We start from the raw sequence: 11,451 nt of genomic DNA, 5'->3' as shown, positions 1-11,451 counted from the left end.
CGTTAAGTGAGGAGTTACTGTATTCAGATGTTGAAACAAGGGGTAAAATAGCTTGTGAAGATGCTGGTGAACAAATATGTGCACTAACCCAGAGTAAGCTGGTGTAGGTCACTGTTAGTGTTTAGATCCTGCATGCTAGTTATTTGTATTATGGTAGTGCCTAGAGGCCCCATTGAACCCAGCATTGTGTAGAGACACAGTTCCTGCCCTAAAGAGTTCAAAATGTAAATAGACAAGAAAACAAAGAGTGGGAGAAGATGATGATCATATTCTTCTTTTACAGATGGGTAAGTGAGGCACAAAGATTTACCCAAGGTTGCAAAGCGGTAGAATTGAATACAAATCTCCTATGTCCCGGTTCAGTGCCTTATTCACAAAACCGTCCTTCCTCTATGCAATAGCTATTAAGTTTGACCCTAATAATTGACATGTTTATATCTCCTCTTATCATGGAAGCTTGCTGGGGTAGGGAGAAGGAATGTCACCCCATGCCCACTCGCACCACCCAAAATCCACATCCGCTCTGGCCGCAGGTGCTCACAAAAATCCCTGAGAAGTGAAGCCATCACCTCATATGCAGCAAAAATTATTCAAGTTATTTTTGAGAAGTCAATTAAAACACCTGACTGAAGATCTCCTAGTACCTCCCAGTTTGGCTTTTGTAGGAGTCAGTAGCTAACAGACCTGGGAAACCCTTTGGGAAGATGCATGAACAGCAATGTCCATGGTAAAGACGGACACGTTTCCATTTCAAGAACCAGCGTATTGTGATACAAAAAAATATTTGCAATTTAAGACAATTTATGGAAATATTAGATGTTATTTTAAAAATGGCTCTTACCTATATTTTTGCATAGTCGACGTGATGAACAGCGTTCAGTTCCTGAAAAATAAAATGTAATTTGCTGTTTAAAATAACTCAGGGGTCCTAATGTGATGATAAGATGGTGACATCATTTTCTAGTGCTAAAAAATAAAATCCTACAATGCAATAAAATAATTGCAAAACATCAAAATCAGAAGCTAAAGAACATGAATTGATCCAGCATTAAGATCAATCACTTATGTAGCATTCATTAATTCTCACAACACCCACACAAAGTAAGTATTATCTGTATTTTGCAAGTAGAAACTGAAGCTGCAAGTTAAGTAATTTGCCTAAAGCTACAGAGGGAATGTGTGTTAGACAGGATTCAAAATCAGAAGTTACTGGACCATGTACTCAGATGATACTCAAGGCCTTATATTTCTCTTATCAGGGCTTCTAAGATCAGAAGGATGCCAGCCAGCCAGCCAGATAGAAAGGACTGGCTCTCCACTTCTGATGATATTTTCAGTAAGGCTTTCAAAAGTTACTTGGATTGAAAAACTCACTTCAAGCAACTTTATTTTGCTATGCTAGGGAAATAGAGTGAAAATAGTTAATTAAGAATTTTAATGAGCCAATATATTATTGTTTTGATATTACAGTATTGTCTAGAGGCCCCAGCCAGACTCAGCCCCTATTGTGCTTGGTGCTGTACAAAGTTATTCTAAAATCCAGTCACTGCCCCAAAGGGCTTGCAATCTTGTCCCGATTCTACAAACACACAGGCGGAGATAATTACATGCTTCAGTCTTTTGCATGTAAGACTCGAGTGGTCTTTCATATTCATGCTTTGTACTTCTTTGAAGCCTTGTTCACCCACTTGCTGCCTGTTGGCCAGGAAAGTGCCATGAGCAATTCACCACTCCTGCACCAAGCATTCTAAAACCTCCTTATTAGCAAAGACATCAGAAATACCAGTTGTTTGTTAGACTAAAAAAAATCCTTGAAAATGTTAGTTTTTGTCATGTCTACTATACGTTATTTTTAAAATTGTTGTATTTTGACAACTAACTTCTTTCCCAGTAGTAAACAGTATTAAGTGTGGGGGGGGGGGGTGAGGCAGAACTTGAAGCAAATGGCGGCAAGCTTCTCCCTACCGTACTCTCCATTAGACCTTAATGCATCCTGAAGAGCGAGAGCAAGAACGTATACTCTAGTGAATGTGCCGGGAGTAGGGAGATCTGAGTTCTATGTCCAGTTCTTCCACAGACATGCTGAGTGACCTTGGGCAAGTCCCTCTATTCCTCAGAACATTTAGTAATGTGCACATCCCTCGCAGGCGTCCAAAGACACTTATGTTGTTGAATATTTGTAAAATACTCTGAGGTGTTCAGTTGGCAGGTGCTACAGAAACAAGATATTGTCACCCCTGTATGACTGAGTCATACTCTTCCTCTGTTACCACATGGCCTCTGGTCCACTATGCCCAGTCAGTTACCCTGGTCTGATGTTATGATAGTTCTAATAGTCTGTACCACTTTCAGGGCTATTGCCATGTATGCGGACAGTCAAGATATTGGTGTCCCATTCCCACTGCTGTGGTGATAGGACAGATAGGTAAAATGCCCAGGTGGAGTATAGATGTCAGCTCCAGTATACTCACTACAGAACAAAACTTGTTGTATAAGAAAGTAACAAACACAGAAAGTGCCAGCACCAAGAGAAAGGATGAACATTAAAATAATTCTTGCCGCTTTGCATATTCCTAAGTAAAGTTTGATGGGGGGAAAAGTTGCTGTGCTATTGTTAATTATTTTAAGTGAAGATTTGGTAAATACTGTCTAATTGTAGGGGCTGTAGTTTGAAGTTAGTTTTAAAATTAGGCAGCGCATGGACAAATCAGTGAAGGGAAGAAAAAAGTTGAAAATGTGACAGTGTATCAGGTGTAAAGCTTACAGTGTTTGCCTAGTATTTTAAATCTTATCTAATATTTTTGAGGGGTATTTAATAGTAGTCTGGGGCTCTTTAGATTTGTGGTTCAATTGCTTTGGTTAAATAGGGCCAAATTCTGCTACACTTTCTAACGCTGAATAGCATCTCACTTCACAAATAGCCCCACTGAAGTCAATGGGACTATGTGATTATGTATGCTTAAGTGGGCCACAAGCTTTACACAGCAGTGAATTTCATCCTAAAAACCCATGTAGCACTAGGGTGACCAGACAGCAAGTGTGAAAAATTGGGACGAGGGTGGGGGGTAATAGGAGCCTATATAAGAAAAAGACCCAAAAATCGGGACTGTCCCTATAAAATCGGGACATCTGGTCACCTTATTTAGCACACTGTTTCCACGCTGCCTAGTGGCTGGTCCACATAGAGAATAGCAAGCTAATTTTGCTACAAGCTAATGAAGTTATTCTTTTTGTTCAAGTGGTGGTAATCTGTCTTTTATGCTGAGGGGCATAGGTGTCATCCTTGCCGCTGACCAGCGATAGAAATGGCGGGGGAGGGTCATTAAGCATACAATTCATGTGAGACTTTGGCCAACTGAAGCATAGTTTGTATCTTCCTGAGCCCAGAATTGTAACCACCAAGAAGACTGAGGACTGATAAGATCACTCCACTGAGTAAACATTTTGGTAAATATGATGTAATAATCAGTTTCTGTGGAGTAACAGGTGAAAATGCTGCCAGGCTGTAGTACTGCAAAAAAGGGTCTGGGAGTTGAGTGAGTCAACTGTAAATTGAGTAAATTGAATGAGTCAACAATGTGATGCAATTGCAGAAATGGCTAATATTCTGGGGGTGTATTAAAAGGAGTGTGCTAAGACATGAGAAGTAATTGTTCTGCACTGCTGAGCCCTCAGCTGGAGAAGTGTGTCCACTTTTGGTTGCCACACGCTAAGAAACATGGACAAATTGGAGAGAGTCCAGAAGAGGGCAGTAACAATGATAAAATGTTTAGAAAACCTGACCTGTGAGGAAAGACCAAAAAACTGGGCATGTTTAGTTTTGAGACAAGATGACAAGGGGGAGGATGCAGCTCCTTGTCCTACCCTCCGTAGACAAGATATAAGCTAAATCTGCCACAAGGAAGAGTCAGGTTAGATATTAGGAAAATCTTTCTATTTATAAGGATAGTTAGGTATTGGACTAGGTTACCAAGGGAGGTTAGGGAGTCCCTCTCATTGGGTTGTTTTAAGAACAGGTTAGACAGATTCCTGCCAGGGATGGTCTAGGTATACATGGTCCTGCCTCAGCATGGCAGCATGGAGTAGATGACCTCTCGAGGTCCTTTCCAGCCTTACCTTAGTGATTCTGTGATTATCGCAGCGTAAAGAGAGCAACTCCCGTGAATGAGGTTTTAATGATGTATAAGAGAACAACAAAAGATCACCAGTTTCACAAGCATACTTCATGAGCCCAAGTTAGCTTTGCCACTGAAAGCTGAGTTTTTCATTGCCAAAATGGAGATGGTCATGTAGTGTTGCAAAAATGTCTCTGAAAGTTGCAAGATGATTAATATAGAAATTGTAGTGAATACTGTTTTCTAACTACTAGGTGGTATTGGGTGGAAATGAATTCCAAACTGTGCGAACCTCTGAACCTTTAGAGTTCTTGCCAGTAGCTAGTGGTTGCTTCTGCTGTCTTCACTGTCCCAAATGTGCAGCTTTAGCAGGTGATACAACTTGGCAAAATCCAATCACTTGGAATGGGTAACACTTCTGACAGGCCAGTACAACATCATTAGTTTTTTCATTATCATCAATCATTGTGGAGTGAGGCAGACAAGGAGATTTGTGTGTCCACACGGATAAATTTTCCTTGTTCCAAGATAGGATGTTACTTCTGGGACCCCATCAATCCTGGATAGGAACTAGCTAGATACATTTGTGATGTCGCTCCCTAACATACACGTAGATGTTGTGATGGGTGGAGTGTATAAGCACTGTTTTTTAGACAGAGTGCAAAATGGCCCCTTCCTTTTCTGTATTAAAGCATTTGGAATGGTGCCATCTTTAAGGTTGTATTTTTTCATTAAAATCAGGCTGAAGTAATGCAATAGAAATAAGAAGCCTGTGGAAGGGGTTAAACTCTCACACAAGCAGGTGTAACTCTGGACTTAAGTGGAGTTTCTCTTGGTTTACCCTGGTTTAAGGAAAAGGAAACTCTGGCCACTTATATTTCTGGTTGCAATGTGGAGCTGATGGGTACAGGCATGCGTGTGCAGACATGCGTGCATAAGCTATGTTGGCTTCCATCAGAGATTAAAATCTGTATCTAACTCAGTCCGGCCAACATGCTTCCTGAGTTAGAACATCTTCCTGAGCATCTTCAATAGAGTCAGTGGGCACTTTGGTGGGGCTCAAGGATTTCTGCACCAGTAGTGGTTGGATGGCCAGTAACCAATAGGTGTTTTATTTGCCAGCTGGCTACCAGCTGCTACTGGCTTTCAGACTGGTCAGTGACTCAATGCCATTTGCAAGCAGCCCAGGTAAAATTGCAGCTGGCCATAACAGACTTAAAAAATAAAATAAAGTTTAACCCCCATTTTGAAACTTGGAGTTGAGGGTGGGATGGCTGGGTGGAAATAGTCTTGGACTGTTTGAGGGGATTTTGTTTTTGTTTTGTGGTTTGACTCTCAGAACAGAGCCTTAGTTGTAACAAGCAACAAAGAGTCCTGTGGTACCTTATAGACTAATAGATGTATTGGAGCATAAGCTTTCGTGGGTGAATACCCACTTCGTCAGACGCATGTTAGTTGTAACGTACTCATGAAAGTCACAAACACAATCTCAGCTGCTGAAGGTGAGCTTGGATTATTTTTTTCTTCCAGTAGCATAAAGAAAACAAAAACAGTTTTAAGTCACTGTAGCACTGACCCGTTCAGCCCCTCTAAGCCGATGCCCTCTGAACTCAGTTAAACTACTCACATGGCTGAAGCTAAGTGTGTGCATAAGTCTTTGTAGAATCAGGGCCCAGACTCAAAAAGCAGAGATATCCTACAGGAAAAAAGGTGGTGGCCACAGATGTACTACTTGCCTGTCTATGCTATAGGATAAATATTATGGTGGTCCCTATTAAAATGTCAGCATTTGCCATTCAGTACCTCACTCTAGTATCTGAGATGAGCATGGCTTCTCCCTACACTGACAATAGGAGGTTTCCATTGTAACCCACGATAACAGTTGGCAAATGTTAACTTTTTTAAATGTCTACATGAAAAATATAGAATAGACAACTTTCCACAGCCAGAACCCCACTGCTGTCTGATCTGCAGCCCTATGGCAGTGTTACCATGACCTTTAGACAGGCAGTTTACTAATATGGAATCTCTTGGAGATTTTGTGGAGAAATATCCTAGGGAAATTTGTTTGAGGGAGAAATTCAAAAGGGACCAATGTAAAGCCCTACCAAGGTAAACTGAATAAATACAAAAAACTCACGTCAGATTGAGGGCCTGATGTTTTCGTTTTCTCCATTTAGTCCCTGGTCCTGCATGCCTTATGCAGGATCAAATTCCATTTAAATGAAGTCAATAGCCATCTGGGTAGGGACTGGAGCATGAGGCTGCACATTCTCATAGTGATTTCTTTATCAAGATTATACCACAAAGTTGCAAAGACTAAAATAAATTTTAATTTACATGGCACAGTTTCTGATTGGAAATATATCCATAGATCACGGCTAGGGCCTGCAAATCTGCAGGCATTTTTGTTAAAATGCTACTACGTTTTTCCTACTGAAATTCTGCTAAAATGCTTGGAAATAGTATTTTATAGGATAACATATTCCATAAATTCTTTGCATCCTTGTTGACATACTCTAAATCAAACAGCCCCTTATTTCACCCCATCTTGTCCATTTTAATAATAATAATAATAATAATAATAATAATAGTAAATAATTTCCGTGGTATATGTTGAAAGCAATGTAGAAAAACATTTCCTGAGAGCTTTCATTTTTTCCCTCAGAGGAGCTTTTGAAATCACCCTCTTTACCCTCCCTTTGCGCCTCCTTTCCCCCTGATTCCCAGCTTGAGGGTCAAAAAAATTCCAGCGTCTGAGAGAACATTCATTTACAGTCTCATTCTTTTTGTATGAAATGTCCTTTCCAATGAATCCAGCTACACTGGATAAAGCATGTTAGCTGGATGTTTCTGCCAAAATGGAAGTGGTTAGTATTGATGTTTGGTTTTCATTAATAGCTTTTCAAGTTAACTCCTCATTGAGACAAGGGCCAGCTCACTCACTACTTGAGATATTGGGTGAAATCCTGACTCTACTGAAGTCAATGGAAGTTTTGCCATGGCGCTCAATCTGCTGTTTGAAGGCTTTGGATGCCGGCAGTACCTGAGCTAACATTCTGAAGCGTATCTTCACAATCAGAAGGGCTAGAAAGTCTTTTTTACTTAAACAAAAGCTTAATTTCTTTATAAAACCCTGAAAGTACTGAAATTCCACAGAGACTTTAAACCTACTTTATATCATTGGAATTTCAGTAGCACATACTTCCAATGGCCCTAGGCATGACCTTCAAAGGAACACATTTAAATGGGGTTTAGTAATAATACCCACCAAATCCCAAAATTCAGAGTATTGTTACTTAGGGCAAATCACACTAAATCCTACAACAGTATGTAGGTTAATGAGATTTCTTATTTTAATCAAATATTGACTGAATTTCTGCACTGGAATAGTATGTAATGGAAGGTGGGTTTCCGAGAAGTTAAAAAGAAGCGAGCTATGGCATTATACTTTGCAGACTACAATGCTGCGATAGGGTGCTGAATCCCATAAAATGCCTTGTCAGTGTTATGGTCATTTTCAGATCGATGGCATCAGACATGGCTCCTTGTAAATCACTCTGCATTTCCAGCCTGCAATATAAATGACCTAAACCACTTCTCCAGCCCATATATGTTTTCCAAGTTAAAAGAATTCCCCTCCCAAACATGACTCCTCCTTGAAATCAATAGCTCAGTATGGATCTCCTTACACAGGCACTTGGTGCACTTTTACATTTCCAATAGATTAGATTCTGCTCCATAAGGGAAGATGGCTAAAGCACTACAATAGCTACAGCTGAAAGATCACTCCAAGCAGATGAGTGAAGAATGTAAACAGCCAAAGTGCATATTTTTGTGTGTCTCAAAGACAGCGCGAATGTTCTGTGCTGGCACCAACCTCTGTGGTGGTGGTAAGGCTGAGACTGACATCTTTCCTCTTGGCAACTATTTTTCTTAACTGTTTCTGTTCCCCCAACCCCATCCTGAGTAATTCCCCATTTACACATCTGGTCATTGTGTATCTTAAATGCCTTATGAATGATTATTGTAAGAAGCAAAATCCCAAATGCCACTTACCACAGAGGGCTTCCAACTGAAAGCAGAGGAGACAGAATGTTAAAACTCCTGACTTCATACTTGTCTGACACAGACACCAGCCCCAGCCGTCTGCCTTAAGTTTTCAAAGCTGAAGGAGAATTGACATTTTTGTCATTGTTGCCCCTTTCATAGGAAAGGAAGTGGTTTTGTGGGCAATGAGTGGAATTATACCATAACTTAAAGGGCTCTTTTATTTAAAATAACCCATAGCAACATTATAGCTATGTCAGCAGGGGTTTTGCTATTACTCGCGTCTGTGTGGGGGGGGTGGCTGTGTTTTTGCTTTTGTTTTCCCCTAGCTCATGTCTTACTTTCATCTTCCCAGCAGCGATAGCATCTGTGTCATTAGTTTACCTCATAGAATATAGGCCATCTTCGATATTCACTTTCACGGGTGGCTACTTCCAGCGTAATCCATCCCCTGAATGCACCACCATCCCCTATCTAGTATGTGTCTTGCAAATAACCAGTGGTCAGCAAACCAGTTATGACATAAATTTGTTTTGGTTCTTTATCTATGTCAAATTGCTTTCTCATCCGCCACTCTCCGCCATCAGTTTCTCTTAAACAACTTGTTGCTGTCTTTGTTTTAAAGCTGTTAGTGGATACAGTACGCCTGAGGGAATGGCTTACTGGTCTACGCATTGGAATCGAAGCACCCGGAATTCAATGGAAACACGAAGTCAAATCCCAGGTGGATCAGCTCAGCCCTCTAGCTTTCTAGGAGCTCATTCAAATGAGACCTTCAAACCCGAGGTCCTGTTTGATCTGCATGGACATTAACGATCTCATGGCCTCTCTGTAAAAGTAGAGGGAGTGATGCAGTGTCCACAGCCAACATTTTCTCGCTCTGCTTCTGTGTTGCTGTGCTCTGGGCTGCTGCTCTTTGTCCCAGAGGAAGCTGAGGGAATGCATCCGTGGTTTAGGGAATGCTTTAGGATCCTTTGGGATCAAAAGGGCTACATCCACATCCAAATGATTATTTATACATGTATATTTTTATTATTAGAGCTGGTGAAAGATGGGGAAAAAACTTAAGAATCTAGGGGATTTGGTTCATTTCAGCTGTATTTGAGCCTGTTAGCATTCCTGAATTTACAAAGATGATCTGAATGGTGTTACAGAGTAGCAGCCGTGTTAGTCTGTATCCGCAAAAAGAACAGGAGTACTTGTGGCACCTTAGAGACTAACAAATTTATTAGAGCATAAGCTTTCGTGGGCTACAACCCACTTCTTCGGATGCCCATGGAACTACCTGGATGACCCATTCAGACACTGTGCAGATATTCCAGAGACTGACCTTGGTTCACTTGGGATGTGCTTTGAATGTTACCAAATATCAAATCATTTATAAATAACGCGACTGGCTTGCACATGCTTTGCAAAGCCCAAATTCACCACCTTGGGTGAATACTCTTTTTTAGACATTAATTTACTCGCCCCTTTCTCAAAAAGTGCTTTTTCTCCCAGCACCATTGTCAGGCAACTTTTAGGGGGATACTGGCTCATTGCAGTTGAGCCAGTGCAGCCTCTGATCACAAGCGGCATAACTTGCTAACATGAGAAGCAGCCTGTTCTAGGTAACGAAGCACAGGATTGAAAGCAAGGGGCCCCTATATTCTAATCCAACCCTGTACAGAATCCCTTATTGCCTTTAACCTCCTTTAGCCTTCCTGCCTTTGTTTTCTCCCTCTGTAAAATGGGGCTAATACTTTCCCACCTCACAGGGATATTTTTACTGAGAAAAGCTAACGCCGGTTTCAGCTGACATCTGGTGCAAGCAATCTGTTTCCACAGCACGCTACCTATATCTGTAGCTATTTTTGGTCTCTCACACGTGTTTCCTTTTTCCAACCTACATTGGGCCCAGCAGCTCACTTCCCTCCCCCTGTCATTTTATTCTTTTAAAATTCTTCAGGGTCACGTTCCAGTCGTCTATCCATCTATTCCTCTAACAGCTTGTTCCATTCCACCTCTCCCATCTTGGCTTCCCCTGGTGGTGCTCCACACACCAAACAGACCCTCTTTCATTTGCACTGACTCATCTCTTTGGAACTTTTCCCCTTCCTCTGAGCTACTAAGTCACATCCTGTCTTTAAATCTTACCATAAACCCTACCATGCCACTGAGATTTAAATCCCATTTGCCCCTTCCCCATTACTGCATCTTTCCATTCACCCCAGTTACAAATAATCTGGGGAAAATCCTTACTTTCAACGTTGCTGCTTCTAAATAATACACGCAGTTCAGCTGGGAAGTGACCTCGTCCAGCCCTCAGCCAATATAAGATTGTTCTCTACAGTGTATTGCTTTGTCCTGTCTAATTTCAGATGGCTCAGATGGTGGTAGCACAGCCTAATAGAACTCACTGTGAGGATTATGCTTCTGATCTTCTTCTTCGCTCAGTTAAATTGCATCATTCCTGCTCTAGCTGTGTTACTACCCTCTCCCTACTAGCAGCTAGTTATCTATTATATACCCTTTATTCATCTTTTAACCGAGTTATACATTTTTACATTTCAGCATTCTGTTCTTTTTACCTGACTCTATATTCACCTCCCGGTTCTCTGCTTCTGCCTGTAAACGGGCAACTGCCCACAACTGTGCTCAGTCTTCTCTCCCTTGCAAAGCATTTGGTGATCCTTTGTGTGAAGATGCCAAAGTCTGTCTATGCAAATGATATTATATTTTCTCCTGCTGCTCCTCATTCTCTGCTTCAATAACTGGCCTATATTCTGGAGCCTCTGTGCTGCCCCCCTCAGGGTCAGAGCACAAAACTTCAGCTCTGCTGCTTTTATATTTTTCTCTAAGGGAAACGGGGTGGGGGGGACTGACTTCTGTGCTATTTTTAATGTTTGTTGTGGCTTTCAACCCTCCTCTCCTTCCCGTTGAGCGTGTGAACAAGTGACCGTCAGTCAAGGAGGCATAGCCTTTGGCCCCAAATGCAGCTCATTTCTCTCTTGTTAGTACTCTGATTTTTCTTCCAGCTCTGTGGGACACTGCAGTGCAGGGCAATGGAAACAATCAGGACGCACCTCAGCTCAGCAGCAGGGCAAGCGCTTCTCTGCAGAACAGAGACGATGAGTTGGGTTTGCTGAGGGTGGGCGTATGTGGCTTTTCTTCTCAGTAAATGCTATCGAGTTCAGGTATCTGATGAATCAGTCTATCGAAAGTGTAAGATTAGCTCCTTCCGAGTATTTCACAGTCACTGATGCCTATCACACACCGTAAGAAAGAAAAACGGTGGTCCATGAAA

General features: G+C 41.5%; 1 protein-coding gene across 1 annotated transcript in view; it reads right to left on the bottom strand.

Moving 5' to 3' along the window:
• The window catches only part of LOC112110999 (inducible T-cell costimulator-like), a 12,740-nt gene extending 4,508 nt beyond the window's left edge, over positions 1-8,232 (bottom strand). The window contains exons 1-2 of the mRNA XM_026647348.1: positions 8,175-8,232; positions 842-883 (exon numbers count right to left, since the gene is read on the bottom strand). Of these exons, the coding sequence (XP_026503133.1) occupies positions 842-883; positions 8,175-8,232 (100 nt within the window). The remainder of the gene's footprint in view (positions 1-841; positions 884-8,174) is intronic.
• Between the last annotated feature and the right edge of the window lie 3,219 nt (positions 8,233-11,451).

The sequence above is a fragment of the Terrapene carolina genome, unplaced genomic scaffold (genome assembly GCF_002925995.2).
Source record: "Terrapene carolina triunguis isolate 2854851 unplaced genomic scaffold, T_m_triunguis-2.0 Scaffold62, whole genome shotgun sequence".
Lineage (NCBI taxonomy): Eukaryota > Metazoa > Chordata > Testudines > Emydidae > Terrapene > Terrapene triunguis.
This window is presented reverse-complemented; position numbering and strand designations above follow the sequence as displayed.